The 26146-nt window shown below is 43.1% G+C and overlaps 1 protein-coding gene across 1 annotated transcript in view; it reads right to left on the reverse strand.

The window, feature by feature from the left end:
• LOC126252543 (ATP-dependent translocase ABCB1-like) overlaps positions 1-26146 on the reverse strand; it is a 305981-nt gene that overhangs the window by 239360 nt on the left and 40475 nt on the right. Inside the window, exon 5 of the mRNA XM_049953441.1 lies at positions 7063-7167. Within this exon, the coding sequence (XP_049809398.1) occupies positions 7063-7167 (105 nt within the window). The remainder of the gene's footprint in view (positions 1-7062; positions 7168-26146) is intronic.

The following is a 26146-nucleotide window of genomic DNA, read 5'->3' on the forward strand; positions in this document are numbered from 1 at the left end:
GTTCTTAATTGCAATACCTACGTATTTAATTGAATTTATGACGTTTAGATTTGATTGATTTATCGTGTAACCAGAGTTCAGCGGATTTCTTTTAGCAATCACATTGATGACCTCAGTATACGAGGAACAACAATTTTCTCACATTTGAAGTGACTTAGCTCCGACATAATATATTCACTACTACACAGAACACTGTTGTGACCATGAATGACTCTTTGTGTCACATTGAGGATATTTCACCAGTGCTGTTCGAGGTGAAATACAGCAGCTCAACCTGCAGACTAGGCTAGCATTGGCACTTATGTTCAAGAATGCATTTCTGGTGGTGTTTCCATGTTTTCGTCCACCCCGTTTAGGTCGATACAGTGATACACACTGCCGAGTGACTCGTGACAAATAATCACTGCTTGACTTACGTCGTCGAGTACAGCGGGGCTCAGCTGCAAAGGGCACTCCAGCGCTCCTCAGAGACGCTGCCTTCGATATCCTGGTTGCTGATTTTTATCTCAGAGCTCAAGCGATCCTTCTTGAGATATCCCATCTCTGTAGTACATCTCTTACATTTCCCCTGAATCCAGTATAGTTGTTCCATATGATGCCTCATCCAACACACAGGACGACCTTCACAATAATTCTCCGTTATTCCACTCTCGAACAGTACGTGGAAAAAACGAACACCTATATCTTTCTGTGCGAGCACTAATTTTCCTTATTTTATTATGATCGTCATTTCTTTGTTTGTAGGTCGGCATTAACAAAATATTTTCGTTTTCGGAGGAGAAAGTTGGTGATTGAAATTTTGTGAGAACATCCAGCCGGCCGGAGTGGCCGAGCGGTTAAAGGCGCTACAGTCTGGAACCGCACGACCGCTACGGTCGCAGGTTCGAATCCTGCCTCGGGCATGGATGTGTGTGATGTCCTTAGGTTGGTTAGGTTTAAGTAGTTCTAAGTTCTAGGGGACTTATGACCACAGCAGTTGAGTCCCATGGTACTCAGAGCCATTTGAGAGCCAGAACATCCAGCAGCAACGACAAACGCCTTAGTTTTAATAATATCCACCGAAAATCCTGTACACGCCCGTGACTCTCTATTTCCTGTTTCTCGACAATACAAAACGGTAATTAACAACGCAGACGAAAGTGACAGACAGTCACTGGAGAGGATTTTGGCGAAAAGTAAGGGGACGAAAGTTGGAAAAGTTGCTGCAGAACTGAATGTCGCAGTTGCGAACTTTGTTTATACCAAAACACCGTAAAAACAGCCATAAAAATGCCCATGAAACCCATATAACCTGGAATGCAGAGAAATGGAAGGAAGTCATTTGGCCGGCCAGTGTGGCCGAGCGGTTCTAGGCGCTTCAGTCTGCAACCGCAAGGCCGCTACGTCACAGGTTCGAATCCTGCCTCGGGCATGGATGTGTGTGATGTCCTTGGGTTAGTTAGGTTTAAATAGTTCTAAGTTCTAGGGCACTGATGACCTCAGATGTTAAGTCCCATAGTGCTCAGAGCCATTTGAACCATTTTTGAATCCATTTGGTTAGATGAATCTAGTTTCAGACTGTGTGTACCTTCTGCCGGAGTTCACGTCCCAGGAGTGAAACAGAGTAGGTTTCGATGATGATTTGGACAGCGATTTCGTGGTATTCCATGAACCCCATGTTTACTCTGCAATGCTGCATTGCCTCTCAGAATTGACCGTTTTGGCTCATTAGGTCCATCCTTTGAAACAAGGTTTCTTCCCCAAGGATGATGTTGTGTTCGAGGATTACAGAGCTCCTGTTTACGAAGCTTGGATGGTCCACGACCAGTTTTGTGGACACGAGTATGAATAATCGCATCTCCCCTGGCCACCACAATGATCAGATCTCAATATTATTGAGCTTTTGTTGGCTGCGTTATTTTGGGAAGAATAGTGCGTGATCACTATACACCTCCATCGTCGTTACCTAAACTTTCCACTATTTTGCAGGAAGAGTGGTATAAGATTCCCTGGAAAACCATACTGGATCTGTATATACACTCCTGGAAATTGAAATAAGAACACCGTGAATTCATTGTCCCAGGAAGGGGAAACTTTATTGACACATTCCTGGGGTCAGATACATCACATGATCACACTGACAGAACCACAGGCACATAGACACAGGCAACAGAGCATGCACAATGTCGGCACTAGTACAGTGTATATCTACCTTTCGCAGCAATGCAGGCTGCTATTCTCCCATGGAGACGATCGTAGAGATGCTGGATGTAGTCCTGTGGAACGGCTTGCCATGCCATTTCCACCTGGCGCCTCAGTTGGACCAGCGTTCGTGCTGGACGTGCAGACCGCGTGAGACGACGCTTCATCCAGTCCCAAACATGCTCAATGGGGGACAGATCCGGAGATCTTGCTGGCCAGGGTAGTTGACTTACACCTTCTAGAGCACGTTGGGTGGCACGGGATACATGCGGACGTGCATTGTCCTGTTGGAACAGCAAGTTCCCTTGCCGGTCTAGGAATGGTAGAACGATGGGTTCGATGACGGTTTGGATGTACCGTGCACTATTCAGTGTCCCCTCGACGATCACCAGTGGTGTACGGCCAGTGTAGGAGATCGCTCCCCACACCATGATGCCGGGTGTTGGCCCTGTGTGCCTCGGTCGTATGCAGTCCTGATTGTGGCGCTCACCTGCACGGCGCCAAACACGCATACGACCATCATTGGCACCAAGGCAGAAGCGACTCTCATCGCTGAAGACGACACGTCTCCATTCGTCCCTCCATTCACGCCTGTCGCGACACCACTGGAGGCGGGCTGCACGATGTTGGGGCGTGAGCGGAAGACGGCCTAACGGTGTGCGGGACCGTAGCCCAGCTTCATGGAGACGGTTGCGAATGGTCCTCGCCGATACCCCAGGAGCAACAGTGTCCCTAATTTGCTGGGAAGTGGCGGTGCGGTCCCCTACGGCACTGCGTAGGATCCTACGGTCTTGGCGTGCATCCGTGCGTCGCTGCGGTCCGGTCCCAGGTCGACGGGCACGTGCATCTTCCGCCGACCACTGGCGACAACATCGATGTACTGTGGAGACCTCACGCCCCACGTGTTGAGCAATTCGGCGGTACGTCCACCCGGCCTCCCGCATGCCCACTATACGCCCTCGCTGAAAGTCCGTCAACTGCACATACGGTTCACGTCCACGCTGTCGCGGCATGCTACCAGTGTTAAAGACTGCGATGGAGCTCCGTATGCCACGGCAAACTGGCTGACACTGACGGCGGCGGTGCACAAACGCTGCACAGCTAGCGCCATTCGACGGCCAACACCGCGGTTCCTGGTGTGTCCGCTGTGCCGTGCGTGTGATCATTGCTTGTACAGCCCTCTCGCAGTGTCCGGAGCAAGTATGGTGGGTCTGACACACCGGTGTCAATGTGTTCTTTTTTCCATTTCCAGGAGTGTATATACTCCGAGATGACTGGAAGATGTATTGAATGCGTGCGGTTAAAGGCGCTGCAGTCTGGAACCGCAAGACCGCTACGGTCGCAGGTTCGAATCCTGCCTCGGGCATGGATGTTTGTGATGTCCTTAGGTTAGTTAGGTTTAACTAGTTCTAAGTTCTAGGGGACTAATGACCTCAGCAGTTGAGTCCCATAGTGCTCAGAGCCATTTGAACCATGTATTGAATGCCAAGGTATTTCCTACACCGAATGAGGCATGGTAATGTGTTGCTTTTGCAGTGTTTCCGTATTTTTGTTTTCCCCCTGTACTTCAGGAAAGTTGTCCCTCGCGGTCTGAGTTATTTTGGATATAAACTCATCTCAGTCATTCAAGTGATCGATCCAGGATTTGCGCATAATTAACAGGGATGTAAATCTGGGTGCAAAAATCGAAGAGCTGCAAGAAAAATGAAAGGGAACTCTATTGCAATGGAAAGAATTTATTTTTATTTTTATGAGTTATCAGTCTTCTGACTGGTTTGATGCATCTCGCCACGAGTTCCTCTCTTGTGATAGTCGTTTCGTTTCAGAGTAGCACTTGCAACCTAAGTCGTCAATCATTTGCTGGATGTATTCCAGTAGCTCTCTTCCTCTACAGTTTTTACTCTTACAGCTCTCCCCAGTACGATGCAGGTTCTTCCGTAATGTCTTAAGAGATGTTGAGCCGTGGCGAGCTGCCGCCAGTGTTATTTTTTTCATGTATCGTTGAGATCGATTGTGGTTGAGCTAAGCTATCTTTGCTTTTCGCTTGTTTTATCTTCCGGGTTGGCGGGTGAAGGAATTGGGTTGTTAGCCTTCGACGGGTAACCCTCGAGATCTCTTGACATTCGCTGGGAGACGAGTGTCAACGGCTACCGAACGAGCGTGATAACCGTCATATGTTGTGGTGTGAAATTGGTCGGGCGTTTTGGCAACATGGGCAGCTTGGAGATACAAATTCTGTGACTTCTCTGGGAACAAATTTGAAGTGAAGGGGTGAAGTTGTGGAACCCTCACCTTCGTATTGTGTACGTGATATGAAGTAAGTGCTCGTAATTGTGTTTTGTTGACCGACGCACTCAGAGGCATTTAAATTTTATTATCGGTGCGACTTTCATAGTCGATCTTTAAGATGGTATGGAAGAGTTCAGTTGGCCTAGTTAAATGGTGGCCGTTATTTGAAAGTTTTACTAGTGCTCTGAGTTCAAAGCCTGCACACTATTAATACAGTTGTCCGTGTGTAAAATGCTTAAAGTCAAAGTCGCCAATTTGTCAGTTGTGTAACGTGTTCCTTTACACGCTTACCTATATATCGAGTCAAAGGTTCTACCGAGTGTTTCTATGTTTCAGCGTTACTGGAACGTCTTTGTCATTCGCGCAAAAAACCATTGATTGTGCCAGCGCCTTGGCGGGGAGTGAAATGTCATCCTAGGTCTAGGCCTGGCAGTGTTTAAGAACCTAGCCTCAACCGGGAGTTGTTCACATACCACCTTCCAAAGTTTAGTATTTATCTTCCTTCCGCCAAGGCGAGTTAAGCTGGTAGATCTATAAATATATATTGTATGTAACCGGTTCTTATACGAACCTGTTTCCTTAAATATTAGCGACTGGCTACTGACTAATCTCGAAATTGCATAGCATCTGCTGAGTTCCTTGCACAGCTCATTCTAGTAGTATTTTATTAACGCGTTTGAGCACGTGAACATTCATTTTTAAAAATCAGTGTTTCTGCTGTAGTTTTTTTTGTGTAAGTTGATCTGTAATGCTATGTAATTGGATCTTAGCTTAGCACTAGTGTTGAAGTGTCATTGTCTCCCTTTGTTGGTAACTGTTTTCATTATATGTATTTTGAGGGAAATCCTGTATGGGAGTTTGAATTTCTGAAGCTTGTCAATAGTTCTGTTTTCTTGACACTAGAACCGCTGATATTTGGACATCCCTAGAACCGCGGCTGGGTCACTAATGACCCGTGATATTTTCCTTTAATTCCCCTGTGTCAATGGTTTATTGTTACTGCCAATGAATCTATTGTTAGAAGCACTAGGAAATTTAGAATGAAATTAACAAAAATTAAAAAGGCTTACACAAATTATAATTTTATATTTTAAAACTTACATGTATTTGCTGAGTGTTTTTACTGGCTACCGTTACATAATGAACACAAGTAATAGTCTTTTGATGTTCATTTGTTGCACACAGTTTTCTTGCAGATGTGACACTTTACAAATGATTTGTTTCCTTCACAGTTAGACTGTACAAGGCAACGTGTTCGCTCTTTTTGTCTGTCAGGAATATCTTCAGGTCTGACAGGGACGCTAGTCTTTCTAGTCGCTGCGTGCTTCTCAGCAAGCTCCTCCCCCAGCTGCAGGATGAAATCCCTGCGATTCAATTTTTTATCATTTAGAGAATTGAACAATACCCACGCATTTATCCCAGCCAGATCCAGCAAGTTGTAAAATGTGCGAACAGGCCAACGTCTTGATGGTGCTTTGACAGAGTATTTGGGAGCCATTTGATCGACCTTGTCCACTCCATATTTAGAGCAGTTATAAAACGTAACTGTATCTGGCTTCTTTTTTATACCACCCTCAACCGTCACATAAGGATGCATAGTCCTCAGAATCAGGACATTCTTGTTGCTCTTACCTTGATAAACAGTCAGTGTGATATCATCTTTTTTCAACAATACTGTGCTGTATAACTGTTCTCTTGCCTTCTTGATACAGACTGGTATTTCCCTGCGAGATCGATTTATTGTGCCCACAAGACTCGTAGAATTACCTTTCAGTGTCTCAGAGAGCGATAAGGAGGTGAAAAATTGTCACATGTGACATTTATTCGTTTGCTGAGGTAAGGTTGCATCGATTTTTTTTTTTACAACAAAGTCACCAAGACGCTCAACACTCCGCCTAGTGTCAGCCTTTCCTAGATAAGGGATAGCATTCACAATATATTTTGAGTCTTTATCTACCGCCATCCAATACTTTTGCCTGTATTTGTCCAGTTTTGAGGCCATAAACTGCGTGAATCTGCAACGGCACTTTGAAGGAAAAAGATGTTCAACGATTGTTATATATGGACCCGGTATGTAGCTAGACTGTGCATTTGCAATGAACTCATCCCAGATTTCTGATACCAAAGCAAACTTGTCTTCTCTTAGTCGTTCTGATCGTGTGGATCTAATGTCAAATCTGAGATAACGCATTATCTCTCTGAATCTGTCACGACCCATTTTTGATTTCACAAAATTATTTCCCCACTTCATTGACGACAATGTGTCTAGTTCTAATCTCTTAGCTCCAATAGCACCACGGACGTACAATATAGCTATGAAAACTTCCAGTTCTTCAATTTTTATAGTCCACTCATCTGAGCTCAGTACACGACGTGCTTCAGTTTCTATACATTTTACAATATGTTTCAAAATTTTGTCCGTTATCATTAGATGTCATGCACCGTAACAGGTCTCATTCACGTTTAGTTTTGCATGAGGAGATGGCCCTGTCCTATCTTTGAAAACATTCTGTTGTCCATATCTTCCAGCTGAACAGTCACCTATTACTCCAACTTTTCAGGTTGTTCCATCGGGTGCTACTATATTGCTACCTGAAGGAAACTGAAGTAGTCCAGAACCCTGGGCATTTTGTTGTCCACGCCGACCTTGAGGACGCCCACTTCCTCGATTTGACTTAGTCTTTGTGGCAGCTGTTCCTGTAATAGTAGTTATACGTATTAGAACGCGATTTAATATTGAATATATTGTGTAATATTAGAACAAAAAAAAACACCTTCATAAATGTAATATATAAGTTGTAAAAATTCAACACGAAACGAAGTATAAACATAAGTGTTGCAATTGAAATTTGTGTTGAAACGTCCCCTTAGAAAAATTTATGAATGGCTGTGCTGATAAACCTCTTACGTTATTTGATTTTCAAACAGCTGAGCAGAACTGAACGTACTCAGACATTTCACTCTTTACTTATTCTGATCAACACGTAACTGACACACAATATTTTTAGCGCAACGCAATCTGACTTTCAATAATCCCTACAAAAGAATGGCCCTGACTAACAATAGCTATACCTTTCATGAATCACTTACCTCACAGAAATCTTCGTTACTCGAACTACTGCAATATAGCGAGCGCCAATACTGCAAGCTAAATAAAAGATTCTAACTACTGAAGGCACTAACTACTGATAGGCATAGTCATTATATATATATATATATATATATATATATATATATATATATATATATATATATATATATATATATATCAGTTCATGACATCCAGTCTTACAAATTTACTCTCTCTGATGGACACACGTCCAGATCATCCGCTCACAAAACTCCGCCATCTCACTCCCCACATCCACCACTGCTGGCGGCTCACCTCCAACTGCGTAACGCTACGCGCTGTTAACATCCAACTGCCAAACACTACAATGGCGAATATTCCAATAATTCCAACCAGCCACAGACTGCACACAGCGCAGCCAGTGATTTTCATACAGAGCGCTAGGTGACGTTACCAACATAAAAACCTAAACAGCCTACTTACAGTGTCTACGCAACATATACATAAACAAAAATTGTTATAAAACAAACACATAAACAAGCATACCTTTCTCATCAGCATTCAGTAGAACCTTCTCAGGAGTAACATCGTCTTCTGATGAAGAATCCGGAACTATTGGCGATGGAAATTCTTCCTCAGATAAAGACTCCAGTGGTTCGCCCTCAGATTCATTATCTAAAATCTCATTTAGAGTATTTATAATGTCCTCTTCTGTGTGTAGAAATTTGGCCATAATATATTCGTAAGTTACAAGCATTATCTACAGAGACAGAATGCACTACTAAACCCGTTTCCGTGGTACAAAACTCTGGGTGCGCATTATCTGCATACAAGGTCAGACTTGTTTGAACCTCTCTCCCTCTCGTCCCCTGCTGAAAACTGGAATGTCAGCCGGAACTGAAGTAAAAACGAGTTTTGCGATTTTTGACCAAACACACACTAACAATAGGCATGAAGCTACATGAAAAATGCGATTGTTATAGCGACTGCGCCGGGCGGGTTAGAACTGACCCTTCCGCAGTTCTAGGTGAATCTTCATATTTCTCTTTTATGTTTTCGCCATAAAATGTGAAATGAAGTATAATCACTAATTACCTTATTTCATAAAAAGTCACAGAATTGTAACACTCTAGGCAATAATACAAAAGAGTGACAAACAAAAGAATTATCAAGTGTTAATAAGGGAAAATAAAGCGAGGAGTATTAGTGCCCGGCAACGTTAAGTTTGTAATTGACCTTTTAACAAGGGCTTCTTTAACGGATTGAAATAGTAAGTTTATAAGGATATTTTAGTGGTGCAAGTTAAGTATGGCCATCTTAATGTAATAATGGTTTTAAGAAGTTTGATGAAATGGCTATGTGAAGTAATTGATAACTGCTATGCTTAAAGTTTCTATAAATGCCTGGAACATTAAGTTTTTCATAACTTTCTCTTAAAGGACTGTTCATTTGAGTACTGAGTACGTTGGATTTCTAACTGTATATCCAAAGCTTTATCTAGTGACTCGTCCACAATTTGTAATTGTCAAATTCCTTAAAAGGCCTAATGTCAATAAACTGTCTTAATTATAAATTGTGACTACCAGCCATGATTCCATCCCGCTTCCTGTTTAATGGTATCTAAGATATGGTGGGTAAGTGTGGTACGAAAAGGGACCCACGTACCACTTGTGGAATTCGCATGCTTTCACGTGTGCGTTCCTGACGTTCCGTCCTAATGGACGCAGCAGTCCATCAGTTTTAGCACGCTTCTCATTGCCCGCCAACTCTTCACAACGTGTCCATTATTAAGTAAAGAGAGGGTGTCTGTCCAGCTACCCCCTGTGTGGCTGCAGAGTGGTTCCAGCGGACCCGGGACGTTGGCGGTATGAAGCGGCGAAGATGCCACTCGCGGAGGTATTACACCGTAGATACTGCGACAAGGAATACTTCAGTAGGCAGTTTCGTTTAAGAAGAATTCCGTTGATGAGGAATGGGCATCTCTAAAAAGGGCAATCACTGAAGTTGGACAGAAACCTATGTGGTCAGATAAAGGTAGAGGGCGATCGTGAGTTCAAGGCTATATCGCATAATGGTGATGGTATTGAAACATAGAACCATTTTAATTGTGTACGTAACTCTATCATAGCTATTATACAAGGTATCGCTAACTTGTCAATTGCTGAATTTTTGTATTTGTCCTCTAAGTTACAACAACACCCTAATGTCCATCAGATTCCCGATCTTGAAGGTCTTCACATGATTTACCCAGAAACTAATATGATTGATTAGATTGACTAGTATGATTGATTAGATTATTCGAGAAGGAGGTATTTTCGGGGGTTTACATGGTAGGATTGTTAAACAAATAGCCTGAGAAATGAATTAGTTAACAAACGTTATTTCTGGGTAAAAGATCAACAAGAGGACCTTGTGAATTATACTGAGAATATTGGATGGGATCACTAAACATCATGTGTTGAGGTCAGTGAGTAACAAGTAGTCGGTAATATTTCTTGACAGGGATGAAGTTGTGAGAGATACAGAGGACATGAGTTTTGCTGGTCAGTGGGTCGTTGAGCAAAGGAGCAACTTGCCCGGAATAACTTTCTCTCCATATAACAGGAGTAGTCAACGTGGACGAATTAGTGGGTACTGTTTCTGGTGTATGAAGCCAAAACGTTTTGCTCAGCAGCGTCAGGCAGAACGCGGAAAGGATAACAGCAGTCGACGTTTTAGGAAATGGGGTTGGGGAACGCGAACAGGATGGCCACCCAAGAGGCGTAGCCAGTTGAGTGGAATCAGCAGGTTCTTCCTACGCTTTATCTGCGCTGCTCTTATTCATGAACCACACTGTTGACTGCTAGATTGTGTCAGCAATATTTTATTATTTAATTACACTTGGTATCTCAAGAATAGCAGCGTTTTTAATATTTTAACTTCAAGACGACTGGATACACAGGTTACGACTGTTAATTGTGTAGGGTGGATGGATTAGGGGGCGGGGGGGGATACAAGTGTTAATTTACAAATTCAGCAAGTCTCATGGCCTCTTAAAATCTTAATATCTGTTGATCCTTCATGATACAAGACTACGGCTTGTCAGATATTTACTAAAAAATAAAAACGCAGCCTATGTTTTCAGAAGTTATTTTATTTACACGACCAGTTTCGACATCTTATTAATGCCATCTTCAGGCACTTACACGATCCATGTATAGAGAATCACACACAAATTTGTATGTACAACCAGACCCATCAATAACTGGATCCGTGATTTCTTTGTGGAGTGTATACATCGAAGACTTGACAACAATTGTTATTGTCCAGTCTTCCAAGTACACAACCGAAAAAAGTTTACGGAACCAAGGTATTTATGCCTCCTGTTACGCATTTTCATTGATGCATAGTGGCCTGAAGACTGCATTAATGAGATGCCGAAACTGGTCATGAAAATAAAATAACAACTTCTGGAAACATACAATTGTTTAGTGATCTTGGTTTGGTAAACATTAATATCTTTGCTGCCGAACTGTCTACTAACTGTCTACTAACTCACTACTGTGGTGTGATTTTAGAGACAATATGGGTTGTGTCGTCGACAACTTCGGAAATAAGTTTTTCATCAAGTTTCATCGGGGTAAGGACTATCAGTTACGTAGTCATGGTCCAACTGCTGTTGGTTCGAGTGATTTTCAAATTTTCTGTCCGCCATTTGGGGGAAGATGAAGCTTGACAGTTATTAAGTTTATTAAATGAATTTCAAGATGTCCTGTCCGAACAGCTGGTTTTAACCAACAAAGTCAATTATCAGATCCAACTCTGACCCTATCCCGGTGTGTCATTCTCCTTAGTGGTTATCACAGTTAAACTGCAGGAGTTAAGGAAGACTTTTGATAAGTTGCATACGCAGAGGGTGACTAGCCCTTCTACGTGTGTCTGTGCCTCGACAACACCTGTGTTTATGAATCCCAATGGCGAAAATTATAGGCCCATCGTGAACTACCGAGAGCTTGACGAGAAGGTAATTTTGGAGTCTGTACCCTTGCCTGATCTTCACAAGTGCTTTACTTGGTTTGCTGGAGCGCGCTGTTTTGTATGGGAATCAAGCCTGCCACCAGATGTCCCCTAGCTGAAGAATTGGAGCCTCTGACTGCTTTATTAATGGGTTCTAATTTTTTTTGAGCTCAACGGAGTCCCCTTCAGGTTATCAACTTGTGCAGCAGTCCTGTCACGTTTGTTAGTTTCTTTTTTGGGTGAGCTGAAATTGTTTGTGTATAAAATTACCTCGATGATGTGGCTGTTAACAGCAAGACTGTTGGTAAGCACCTTCAACATCTTAGGCAGGTGTTGTCACGTTTTAGGAAGGCGGGCTTAATAGTCAAACCTACTAAGGTTAATTTTGCCCAGTCCAAGATTTCTTTTCTGAGTCATCTAGTTTCAACTAATGGGATTAAGAGTGATAATGCGCCCACCGTTGTCCATCTATAATTTTCCATACATAACTTTCTTTTCTGGATCATCTAGTTTCAGCTAAGGAACTAACACTGATAATTTTGACTATAATTTTGAGCCTCCCAAGACATTACGTGAATGGCGATTTGTCTCAGGAAGTCCATTCCGAACTTCGCTCAACTTGCCCACAAACCAACTTCGTCATCAGGAACAGCCATTTAAGTGGTTGGATATCAACAATCATCATTTGATGCCTTGAATTAGTGTCTCAGTAACGTGTCTGCACTAACCATTCAGGGGTTTCAGCGTCAATTTAGCCTCCAGAACGACGCCTCCAAGCTGGGAATCACTGCCGTCCTGTTGCAAGAATTTACAGGAGACCGTCACCCACTAACGTATGCGTCGATAGCTATATCAGCACTAAACGTTACACACTCTGCGTACAAGTTGGAGGCATTGGCAGTTTTGTTTGGTCTGGAAAAATATAAGTTCTGTTTGGGTCATAGGCATTTTCTGTTAGAAACTGACAACCTGGTGCTAAGTGGGTACTGGCTTGACCCTGGATTCGCACCGTAGGCCCCTTAAAACTGAAAGAATAGCGCGCTGGGTAGGTTGAATTTCAGCAATTAGGTTTGTTGTAAAACACATAAAGGGTTCTGACAACCAGCTGGCTGATGCCATGAGTCGCATCTTAAGTGGCGACCACAAGCCCACAGAGGTCATACAAACAGATGATAATCGGCAATGTAGCGTAGCTATACTAACAGAGCTTCTTTAACTTTTCTGGAATTTGTAGGAGCAACAGGATCGGGAACAGGGGCTCCGAAGTATTAAGGATCAACTCCTCAGTGGGAATCAAGTAGTTGGGTACCACGTTAAAAAAAGATTTCCTGTATTACTGTACGCACTGCTACAGGACGTTTGAGATTTGTCTACCCCAGAAGTTGATCTCAGCTATATTTAAATATTTTCTTCATTGGGGTAGTATGGGTAGTTTTAAGACCATTATGAAGATTAAAGAGCAGCTTACGTGTCCATCCCTTAATTCAGTTGTTTGAAAGTTGATCTCACAATGTCAGAAATGTCAGTCTGCGTAGCCCAATCCCAATTCTTGTCGCAGTTTGTTGAACTGTAATCAGGAAAAGGGACCGATGTACAAATACGAGGGCGTTCTGAAGAGTAATGCTTCCGAGTTCTTTATGTGAAAGCTCTTCAATCGTTTTAAATAAAGCAAACTTCATTAATACTCTACATCTTTATTCTTCATTTAAAATATTAGAAAGTATTCTTTTTGGAGAGTGAACAGCGATCGGTGTAAAATGTTAAAATTCAGTAAAACGGTCTCTGTCGCAACAAAAGTTCATTTTGGTTGAGGTCCGTGTTCTTAACTTCATGAACCCTCTACATCTTTATTCTTCATTTAAAATATTAGAAAGTATTCTTTTTGGAGAGTGAACAGCGATCGGTGTAAAATGTTAAAATTCAGTAAAACGGTCTCTGTCGCAACAAAAGTTCATTTTGGTTGAGGTCCGTGTTCTTAACTTCATGAACCCTCTACATCTTTATTCTTCATTTACAGTTTTAGAAAGTATTCTTTCATGGAGAGTGAACACGATCGGTGTAAAATACTGAAATTCAGTAAAAGACGCTCTATCTCAACAAATGTTTATTTTGGCTGAAGTTCATGTTCGTACGGATCTTGCTCCGTCCACCACCACCAGCCGCCATCATGGTGCATACCGCCTGAAGATGGTCTAAATTATACACCGAAGCCAACCAAAATACACATCTGCCGCAATCGAGACTGTTTCACTGAATTTTGATTTTTATTCTTCATGTCTATATATTTATTTCCCAACATAGTCACTCTGGTGACGAAAACACTGCTACCAAAGATAGGCCAATTTGTTAATACCATCAATGTAGAATGTTTGAATTTGTTGATAGACACCCAACCTTACCTTTGCTTGCACCGCTTCGTCACTATCAAAGTGAAGTCCGCGAATGTGTTCTTTTAGTTTTGGGAACAGATGAAAATAGGATGGGCCCAAGTCGGTACCGTATGGAGGATGATCAGTGGCATTGAACTCAAGACATCGGACTGTTGCAGATGTGGCTGGCGCTGTCATGCTGAAGGAGAGGGCACTCTATGAGTGAACAAACTGTTCGAATTCGGAACTCTGTTACAACATCCCGTTTCTCCCGCATCGATGTGGTTACGTGACATACCATCATATTACACGCTATAATTCAGAGCTCTCGAGGGGATGAAAATAGGTAGACATGGAGAATGAAGATGGGGCTTGTTAATAACGTTTGTTTTATTTAAAAAGCTTTAGTAGTTTTCATATAAAAGATTCGGAGTCATCACTTTTCAGCACTGCCTCGCAGTTTGTCGGTTATTCAAAGTCGTTTACATGCTCTAAGAGGGCAGAATGTATATTTTGTCTTGGTGGATGCTTTCACCCGGTTTGTAGGGAGTGGCTACATGTGTCACAGTTCATTAGAGCGATGAAATAGAACACGACAAATGTCAGATTGTTAAAAGTAGGAAGAGTTAAGAGACAGTAGTTGACATATTGTATGGTCTAGTGCCAATATTCTAGATAATGACACGAGTGCCGTAGGGTAAGAGGGGCCCTCTGGCGGCCACGTTCCTCCAACCACTTCTCGCCTATACGGAATTCTGGTGTTAGCGATAACAAAGGGTGCTGATTATGTGCAGCACTATGTTTTCTTTCATTGTGGCTCCTTTAGCGATTTGTTTTATGGTTTTTAACATTATCAAAAGTATTTTGTTACTTCTGTCATTATCTAGAATATTGGCACTAGAGCATATGTCAACTAATGTCTCTTAAAACTTCCTCTTCTCAACAATCTGACTTTTGTCGTGTTCTATTTCATCGCTTTTTATTACTGTAATGCCATTTATACGTTATAAACTCATTACAGATTTCAACTATTGTATCCCCCTTTATTTTACGCTGTTCAATTAATTATTGAAAACTAGTGTACGCCGACATATAACACAAACATCTTGTGGATGCTGTACGGCAGCTTGTTTTGAACAGTAGTGCTACTGACAACATGACTCATCCATATGATGTTATTTATATATATATTTGACGATGCTGGTGCTGATTTTGCATTTAACATTTGACGATGCCACTATGGCTGCAGTACATTAGGACTTTGTTTTTATAAACAGATATGCCTCTTCATACTTAAAGCGCACAAATGCATATGTTTGTCAGTAGTACTTTTCATTATGGTCTATTTATTGTTTTTAAGCTGTAGACAATCTGCGAGTGTATTTATGTTTTTTCCCATTTTTGCTGCAGATCTGATGGTCATTATAGACCGAAACCGGTTATCTGTTAACAAAATGTTTGTGACCATAGACGTAAATTAAAGGAAACTACCTGTAAAATTTGTTTTCCGTTCGGCAATTGACGAACCGTGCTTCAAATCTTCCGTATTTATAGAAACAGATAAATCCATAACGACAAACAAAAATCGGAAAAATTAAAATTGTCCAGAATGAAAAACATTTCTTCTAAAATATATCAAACTCACCAAGAATGAAAATAAGTACCGAATTAATTGGAACGAGCAAATGATGTAATTCAAGCGACACAAATAGTACACGCTGTCTAGCCCGGTCTTTCCAAAAACACTTTCATTTATTTCAGTTTACAGTGATGACGCTACGTCACAGAAGATAACCGATTTATTATCTAAGGCTCGAAAATAAAGACATTAATATCTACGAGTAAACTATTATGTCGTTGGTCAAAGCTGACAGGTTGTAACGTTTTGCTAATCTGTCGGTTTACATGTCTGAGAGAAGACAGCCCTGGTATTGTGTCTACTGTTTGGTGTCTGCAGAAATCATGGGCATGTGAAAAGGCTGATCAGTAAGAACTTGTTTGGTGAGGACTTTGATGCGTAGACTGTACAAGCTGCTATTACGAGCCACCCACTGTTCTTTACACTGTGTTTGAGGCTTGGGTTCATCCCTTCATCCCAGTGTTATTTACAAAGAGTTTTCCAATCGCACAATCTGACACTGGTAATTTTTTTAGTGTTAGTGTTATTTCTGTCTTTTGGCTTTGGAACTTGCCGATAACTCATCAGTATTATGTGAATTGCTGCTGTAACCTATTGCGTAGTCAGCATAAATGCCAGTTCAGGTTTTAAAGTGGATAATTGTCTGTCGTGATCTAATAATTAAATTTTTATTCATGTGCGATATATTAGTATGAAACACTTGTTAATTACAATGTTTCTTGTTTTTTTCTCTGTTTTAGGTCACACTGTGGTTCATTTAATGTATGATGAAACAGAACCAACGGAGTGTGGTGAAACATAACGGTTCGATATCTCAAGCTAAATTATTTAGTTTCTAATTCAAAATTGTACTGTTTATGTGCTTATATTTATTTTAGTTTCTAAGACTTTACATGTTGACGAAATACATTACAAATATTTGGAGTACCCTTTAAAAAAAGAAATTATATTTTTTTGGTTTGAATATTGTTTTCGTTCCCCATCACCTTACCACTCTCAGTTGATCGCTTGCAGTAGTATTTCAGTACGCTCTTCTACGTCTTCGTGTACGCCTACGTGATTAATCTGCTATTCACAATAAAGTGCCTGGCAGTGGGTTCAATAAACCACCTTCAAGCTGTCTCTCTACAGACCCACTCCAAAACGGCGCGCGGGAAAAACGAGCACTTAAATTTTTCTGTACGAGCCCTGAATTCTCTTATTTTATCGTGATGATCATTCTCCGTATGTAGGTGGATGCCAACGGAATGTTTTCGCTATCGGAGAAGAAAACTGGTGATTGAAATTTCATGAGCAGATCCCGTCGCATAGAAAAACGCCTTTGTCTTAATGATTGCCACTCCAATTCACGTATCATGTCTGTGACACCATCTCCCCTACTTTGCGATCGTACTAAACGAGCTGCCCTTCTTTGTACCTTTTCGATGTAATCCGTCAGTCCCACCTGATGCGGATACCACACAGCACAGCAATACTCCAGAATAGGGCGGACAAGCGTGGTGTAAGCAGTCTCTTCCGTAGACCAGTTGCACCTCCTAAGTGTTCTGCGAATGAATCGCAGTCTTTGGTTTGCTCTACCCGCAACATTATCTATGTGATCGTTCCAATTTAGTTTATTTGTAATTGTAATCCCTAAGTATTTAGCTGAATTTACAGCCTTCAGATTTGTGTGACTTACCGCGTAATCGAAATTTAGCTGATTTCTTTTAGTACTCATGTGAATAACTTCACACTCTTCTTTATTCAGGGTCAATTTCCACTTTTTGCACCATACAGATATCTTATCTAAATCATTTTGCAAGTTGTTTTGATCATCTGATGACTTTAAAAGACGGTAAATGACAGCATCATCTGCAAATAATCTAAGAGGTTTACTCAGATTGTCTCCTATGTCGTTGATATAGATCAGGAACAATAGAGGGCCTATAACTCTTCCTTGGGGAACGCCGGATATTACTCTTGTTTTACTCGATGACTTTCCGTCTATTACTACGAACTGTGACCTTCCTGACGGGAAATCACGAATCCAGTTGCACAACTGAGGCGATACTCCGTACGCACGCAGTTTGGTAAGAAGACGCTTGTGAGGAACGGCGTCGAAAGCCTTCTGGAAATCTAAAAATATGGAATGAATTTGACATCGCCTGTCGATAGCACTCATTACTTAGTTCAAATGTCTCTGAGCACTATGGGCTTAACTGCTGAGGTCATCAGTCCCCTAGAACGTAGAACTACTTAAACCTAACTAACCTAAGGACATCACACACATCCATGCCCGAGGCAGGATTCGAACCTGCGACCGTAGCGGTCGCTCGGTTCCAGACTGTAGCGCCTAGAACCGCTTGGCCAGCACTCATTACTTCATTAGTATAAAGAGCTAACTTGTTTCACAAGAACGATATTTTCTGAATCCATGCTGACTGTATGTCACTAAATCGTTACCTTCGAGATACTTCATAGTGTTCGAATACAGTATATGTTCTTAAACCCTACTGAAAATCAACTTTAGTGATATGGGCCTGTAATTCGGCGGATTACTCCTATTTACCTTTTTGGGTATTGGTGTGACTTCAGCAATTTTCTAGTCTTTAGGTACGGATCTTTCTGTGAGCGAGCGGTTGCATATCACTGCTAAATATGGAGCTATTGTATCAGCATACTATGGGAGGAAACTGACTGGTATACAATCTGGACCGGGGCCTTGGTTTTATTAAGTGATTTAAGCTGCTTTGTTACACCGAGGTTATCTACTTCTTTGTTTCTCTTCTTGGCAGTTGTTCTTGATAGGAATTCAGTAATATTTACTTCGTCTCCTTTGGTGAAGGAGTTTCGGAAAACCGTGTTTAATAACTCTGCTTTAGTGGCACTGTTATCAGTGACTTCACCGTTGTTATCGCACAGTGAAGGTATTGATTTTGTCTTGCCACTGGTGTTCTTTATGCATGATCAGAATCTCTTTGGGTTTCTGTCGTATAAACGACGGCAGCTAATAGCCCGGTTACATGAAATCCACACTTCTATAAACTATACAAATATTCTAGGTCCCAAAGACATGTTCTCGAAAATACTGTGCATTTTGAGCAGACTGCCGATGCTCGTGCTTCCTGTTGACCTGGAAGACTAAAGTCCGCAAGAGGTTCGTGAACAATGAAGTCACCGTGCCTCCAGGTGACTTATTATGCGCCACTACAGGAGACACGCAACGGCAAGAACCTCATATGGAAGATCTGGAGGAGCCTGAAACACATAAGAACGGGCGTAGCACCAATGAAGGAAAACATGGCCAAGTGGAACATGACAACAGATGTGATTGTGGCATATTTCAGAATATGAAATATGTCCTGGCCTGTCCTAAGAGTCCCGTCAATGACTTCGCAGGGAAGCAAGGAAGCATTTCACGCACTCCAGTTTTGGGCTAAAAATCTTCGGACGGAAAACTCAAATTCAGTGCTTTCTTGTTCTGGCTGCCTCCGGTATTGTGTGGATAACAATACCGTATGTCTTCACTCTCATTAAGTCTACACCAGAAACGAAATAGTCATTTAATTGCAGCTTACTCGAATCCGAAAACATGCTATTTATCCTTTTTTGCCTTATATGGTCGCATGTCTTTCAGATCTCTAATGTAGAATCCCCAATGTCTTCCACATCAACTCCCATTTCTTCTTCTACCGCGTCACCAGACATATCCTCTCATATGAGGCAACAATGTATTCATTGCATCTGTCCAATCCTTCTTCTGCGTTTAACAATGGAATTCCCACTGTACTCATAATGTCAATGGCATTGCTTTTAATTTCACCGAAGGTTATTTTGACTTTTCCACGAGGGAGTTCTGAAAAGTAATGAATCCGGCTTTTTTTACGCAAGTTGCAACCCTCTGCCGCTAGAGCGCTCCGAACTGTAGCGTGCAACAGGCGGTGTATAACATACTGTATCTACGTCGGTGCGTGAAAAACAGCGTGATGTAATCGAGTTTCTGACAGCAGAAAACTTGGTCCACACATAGAACACCGTCTCAGTCAGCAAGAAAATCCCAGATCACACCCGAGGGCTGCGACATCTGCAACAGTCCGACGCCTTAGGTTCACAGTCATCGATCATCCTCCCTACAGTTCCGAATTGACCTCATGCGATTTTTTTCTGTTCCTAAAACTTAAAGAACATCTTCGAGGATTTCACTTTGATAGCGGTGTAGCGGTGCAAGCAGATGTGAGTTTGTGTCTCCCAACAAAGTCAAACGTTGTACGGTGATGGTATCAACAAACTGGTGTTCTCGATTTTGGTGACATCACTTCGCACCGCTTGGGCACTGACCAGCTAGAATATTGTGACCACCGACGTACTATCGAAATAAACCTGTCGAAGCAATAGCACTGTCACCTTGAGAGGAATGACTGTTAGTCAGACACGCACCGTGCATGTAGTATCAGTGAGCGAGCTACCCGTGTGCATAATGGGGAACGCGCGCGGTCTATCTGAATTTGACCGTTGGCAGATTCTAATGGCCCGGGGGCTCGGCACTAGCATTTCTGAAACTACACGGCTAGTCGGGTGTTCGAGGGGCGCTGTGGTTAATGTCTTCAACACGTGACGTGACCAAGGTGAAACAACGTTCACACGTCTTGAGGTTGGGCGGCCAACACCTATTACAGACGTCGGACGTCGGAGTATTGGCAGATTGGTAAAACAGGACAGGTGACGAACTGTGACTGAACTAACATCAGGCTCTAATGTGGGGCAGAGTACTTGTATCTGAACACATAGTGTAACGAACACTCGTAACGATCGGCCTTCGCAGCCAACGACCCATTCATGTGCCAGTGTTAACACCTACGACTGAAATGGGCACGTGACCATCGCCGCTGGATGTTGACGCAGTGGCAGAACGTTGCTTAGTCCGATGAATCCCGATAGCTTCTTGATCATGCCGATGGGATTGCGCAAATCCGTCGTCTTCCATGGGAAAAGCTCTTTGATACCTGTACTGCAGAACGGAGACAAGCTGGCACCGACTCAGTTATGCTCTGGGAAACATTCACGATGGCATCCATCGGTTCACTGGAGCTTTTGTAAGGCACCATGATGACAAAGGAGTATCGTATACTTGCTGCAGGTCACGTACGCTCCTTCATGGCGATCATTTTTCCCGACGTCCGTGGCATTTTTCAACAAAATAATGCTCCATCTCACAACGCCAGGATTGTGAATGAGTGGTGAGAGAAATACAATGGCGAGTTCCAGTTCATGTGCTGGTCCCCCAACTATCCAGATGTGAACTCGATCGAACACATATAGTATGTGACTGAACGTGGTGGAATTTACGGAATTGGTGACTTTTGTGTGCAGATGTGGTGCCAACTCCCTCTAGCGACCTGCCAAGACGTCTCTGCTGCTATCCGTGAAAAACAATGTTCAAATGTGTGTGAAATCTTATGGGACTTGACTGCTAAGGTCATCAGTCCCTAAGCTTACACACTACTTAACCTAAATTATCCTAAGGACAAACACACACACCCATGCCCGAGGGAGGACTCGAACCTCCGCCGGGACCAGCCGCACAGTCCATTTGTCCATGACTGCAGCGCCATAGACCGTTCGGCTAATGCCGCTCGGCTATCCGTGAAAAAGGGAGACAATCGGCAATTGGATAGGTGGTTATAATGTTCTGGCTGATCAGTATACGTCGCGTTCTACGATACTTTCGCAGTCGCTCGGATTTTATCCCTCACAGCTGCGACTCTTTCAGACTGGTTTTGTAGTCCTGCTTCCAAATTGGTCTCAGTTCCTCGCATTCGGCTACACGTGCTTCCTGTCTACGAAATACTGACGAAAAAATAAGTTCGTCCTTCCCCTTTAGTTGTCGCGCCACCAGTACTCTCATTAATTCTTTAACATATCCCTTCCGTTCTTTCCTCCATTCTTAAAGTTCTTTGTTATTTTCTTTAATTAATGAGTTGGGTTGGTATAGTTTTGCCAGTTCATTAATAGTCGTTTCTTTCTTTTTGTTGATCTTAATGCGATCCTGCGTAAGGCGTGTTACTTTATGTATGAGGGCGTGCTGAGAAGTATTGCCTCCAAATTTGAAATAAAACAAACGTTTTTAATGTTCTACATCTTTATTATACATGTCTAGATATTACCGAGCGAGGTGGCGCAGTGGTTAGACACTGGACTCGCACTCGGGAGGACGACGGTTCAATCCCGAGTCCGGCCCTCCTGATTTAGGTTTTCCGTGACTTCCCGAAATCGCTCCAGGCAAATGCCGGGATGGTTCCTTTGAAAGGGCACGGCCGACTTCCTTCCTCATCCTTCCCTAATCCGATGAGACCGATGACCTCTCCGTGTGGTCTCCTTCCCCAAAACAATCCCCCCTAGATATTTATTTCTCAGCATACTCACCTTGACGACGAACGCATTTCTCCTAACGGGAGAACAGTTTGTTGATACCTTCACTGTAGATGTCTGACTTCGTTGACGGAGCTACAATCTCACTTCTGGGCTCTAAAAATGGCTCTGAGCACTATGCGACTCAACTTCTGAGGTCATCAGTCGCCTAGAACTTAGAACTAATTAAACCTAACTAACCTAAGGACATCACACACATCCATGCCCGAGGCAGGATTCGAACCTGCGACCGTAGCGGTCACGCGGTTCCAGACTGAAGCGCCTTTAACCGCACGGCCACACCGGCCGGCAATCTCACTTCTGCTTGCAACGCTTCGTTAAAGCGAAGTCCTCAATAGTGCTCTTTAGGTTTTGGGAACAGATGAAAATCGGATGGAGAACGACACGTGACAGTGAACCCAAAGCTTCGGCTTGTTGCGGACGTTGCAGCAGTCATGTGTGTTCTAACATTGGTATGCTGCTGGAGAGAGTGCTCCATAAGTGGACGAACTCTTTGAATTCGAAAGTCGATTACAGCACGCTGTTCCTCACACACCGCCATGTCATACGGTAGGTACAATTCAGAGCCCTCTGGGGGCAGAGGGCTTCAAATATGTTGACATGAAGATTAAATACGTAGAATGTTACGAACGTGTGTTTCACATAAGAAATTCAGAGGCATTACTGTTTGGCACTCCCTGGCAATTACACTCCTGGAAATTGAAATAAGAACACCGTGAATTCATTGTCCCAGGAAGGGGAAACTTTATTGACACATTCCTGGGGTCAGATACATCACATGATCACACTGACAGAACCACAGGCACATAGACACAGGCAACAGAGCATGCACAATGTCGGCACTAGTACAGTGTATATCCACCTTTCGCAGCAATGCAGGCTGCTATTCTCCCATGGAGACGATCGTAGAGATGCTGGATGTAGTCCTGTGGAACGGCTTGCCATGCCATTTCCACCTGGCGCCTCAGTTGGACCAGCGTTCGTGCTGGACGTGCAGACCGCGTGAGACGTCGCTTCATCCAGTCCCAAACATGCTCAATGGGGGACAGATCCGGAGATCTTGCTGGCCAGGGTAGTTGACTTACACCTTCTAGAGCACGTTGGGTGGCACGGGATACATGCGGACGTGCATTGTCCTGTTGGAACAGCAAGTTCCCTTGCCGGTCTAGGAATGGTAGAACGATGGGTTCTATGACGGTTTGGATGTACCGTGCACTATTCAGTGTCCCCTCGACGATCACCAGTGGTGTACGGCCAGTGTAGGAGATCGCTCCCCACACCATGATGCCTGGTGTTGGCCCTGTGTGCCTCGGTCGTATGCAGTCCTGATTGTGGCGCTCACCTGCACGGCGCCAAACACGCATACGACCATCATTGGCACCAAGGCAGAAGCGACTCTCATCGCTGAAGACGACACGTCTCCATTCGTCCCTCCATTCACGCCTGTCGCGACACCACTGGAGGCGGGCTGCACGATGTTGGGGCGTGAGCGGAAGACGGCCTAACGGTGTGCGGGACCGTAGCCCAGCTTCATGGAGACGGTTGCGAATGGTCCTCGCCGATACCCCAGGAGCAACAGTGTCCCTAATTTGCTGGGAAGTGGCGGTGCGGTCCCCTACGGCACTGCGTAGGATCCTACGGTCTTGGCGTGCATCCGTGCGTCGCTGCGGTCCGGTCCCAGGTCGACGGGCACGTGCACCTTCCGCCGACCACTGGCGACAACATCGATGTACTGTGGAGACCTCACGCCCCACGTGTTGAGCAATTCGGCGGTACGTCCACCCGGCCTCCCGCATGCCCACTATACGCCCTCGCTCAAAGTCCGTCAACTGCAAATACGGTTCACGTCCACGCTGTCGCGGCATGCTACCAGTGTTGAAGACTGCGATGGAGCTCCGTATGCCACGGCAAACTGGCTGACACTGACGGCGGCGGTGCACAAATGCTGCGCAGCTAGCGCCATTCGACGGCCAACACCGCGGTTCCTGGTGTGTCCGCTGTGCCGTGCGTGTGATCATTGCTTGTACAGCCCTCTCGCAGTGTCCGGAGCAAGTATGGTGGGTCTGACACACCGGTGTCAATGTGTTCTTTTTTCCATTTCCAGGAGTGTATATATCATAGTCTAATTTCGCTATCATCAAAAAATCCTGAATCAGTAGATGCATCGCCTTGTTCCATTTTGCTGTCATTCTGGTCTTAATTTATCTCTCTAAATAATTCTCTTGTTTAGATCATAACGATACTATTAGGAACAGTACAACCTTAACAACGAACTCAACTCGTATAAATATGTAACGCACAGTTCCGACACAGTTCACTATAAATTTTCGCACGATGTGCCACACTCAAAGATACATCTGTTACTTCCAAAAATTCTACTGCAGCAATTTTAGACAAAACTACGGCATTGTTACTTCTGATACTTATATTTCATCATCTTTAATTGTTGGGAGTGTGTAATGTAGCATGTTCTGCAATCTCCGATCCATACAACTTCTAGTAGACCACAGTCAAACCAGGATGTATTATTTCCTATGGCAAATTATTGATACACGCATTCTCATTTACTCATCACACTGGCTGATTTTCTGACTTCAACAATCACACATTACTCTACACAACGCGCTAGCTTTCAGCTCCACTCTAATCAGTTTAATCCGAAGAGCTTCAAGGACACGCTTTTCTTACTATCGTAACCTTTCACTAGATTCGCCTTCGCAACTTCTTCGATTGCTCCTTTCAGTCTTCAACTTATCAGCCTGCTGTGGCACTCATTAGTGCTTTATTTACAGCCTTAGAGAACTTCAAACGTATATCGTTATTCACCAGCACTACAGTATCCCACTTTTTCCCATTCTTCAGGAAAATTCTCTTAAACCTCAGTCTACTGTTCAACATAACTTAATTGTGAGCCGGGTCTATAGCTGCTCCTTGGTATACCTTACAACTCAATATCTGATTTCGGAACCTCTGTCTAACCTTGCTGTAAACCAGTTTGATTCCTCCCGTGTCTTGCGCCTTTTGTAAGGGCACCTCCTCCTTTATGCTATTTTTCAACAGTGTACCGCGTTTACTAGCTGAAATTTATTACATAAGTCCATTAGTAATTCTCATCTCCCATTAATACTACGAAGCCCTTATTCTACTGTAACTCTTTCTATTCCTTTTCCTATTACCACTTTAAAACCCCCAAGATTATTAGATTGTCATCACCGTTTACAGCTAAATTACACCTGCAGCATCCTCACATACTTTCTTTATAACTTTATCTTTATTTGTGACGTCGACATGTATACCTGAACTATTGTTGTTAGAGTTCGTTTGCTCTTGATTCCGATGAGAATATCCCTATCAACGAACTGTTCACAACATTTCACTCTTTGCCCTATTTTCCTATCCATAATGAATTCTCTTCCATTTATACAATTTTCCACTACTATTGATATCACCCTTCATACCTCTGAGCAGTATCCTTACCTTACTTCCACTTCACTTCGCTGACCACCACTATATCTACAATGGACCTTTCTATTTCCATTTTCAGATCTTCTAGCTTCCCTACGACGTTGAGACTTCTGGAAATGAAGACAGACTGAGTAGAACTGCACTGCAAAGAAATTTAGGGTTCAATTTGATCACAAAATGATGGTTGACTGAACTCATCGAAGAATCGTCGGTTAGGTAACGAAGGGAAACGTGGAGGGGAAAAATTTTGGAGGGAGACAAGGGCTTGACCGAAGTATTCAAGTTCAAGTGAATGTTTGTTGCAGAAGTAATACAAAACAGGATAGATTAGCGTGGAGAGCTGTATGAGACAAGGTTTCTTACTGAAGACCACACCAACCAGAAAAACTCAAAACAGTAGATAGAGAAAGAAAACTGTGGAAGACCCTAACAGAAGGAGATACAGGTTAATGGGACATCTGCTAAGGTTTACAACACCGGCGCCGGGAGAACAGCGGAGTGGCTGGTTGTTACACGAGGACTAGAATATGGCAAATAGATGACCAAATCTTGTGTGAGAGATCAAAATATTAACACAAGGGAGATAAAGGTGCTTAGAACAGCATCGGAACAGTCGAAACACTAATGAATTCAAAAATGTTGCGGTGCTATACCTGAATAAAACGACTACCATCTAATTGTTTAAAGGACGTCTTCAATAGCAACATCCAATCAGGGAATAAGTTTAGT

Source organism: Schistocerca nitens, chromosome 4, assembly GCF_023898315.1.
Source record: "Schistocerca nitens isolate TAMUIC-IGC-003100 chromosome 4, iqSchNite1.1, whole genome shotgun sequence".
Lineage (NCBI taxonomy): Eukaryota > Metazoa > Arthropoda > Insecta > Orthoptera > Acrididae > Schistocerca > Schistocerca nitens.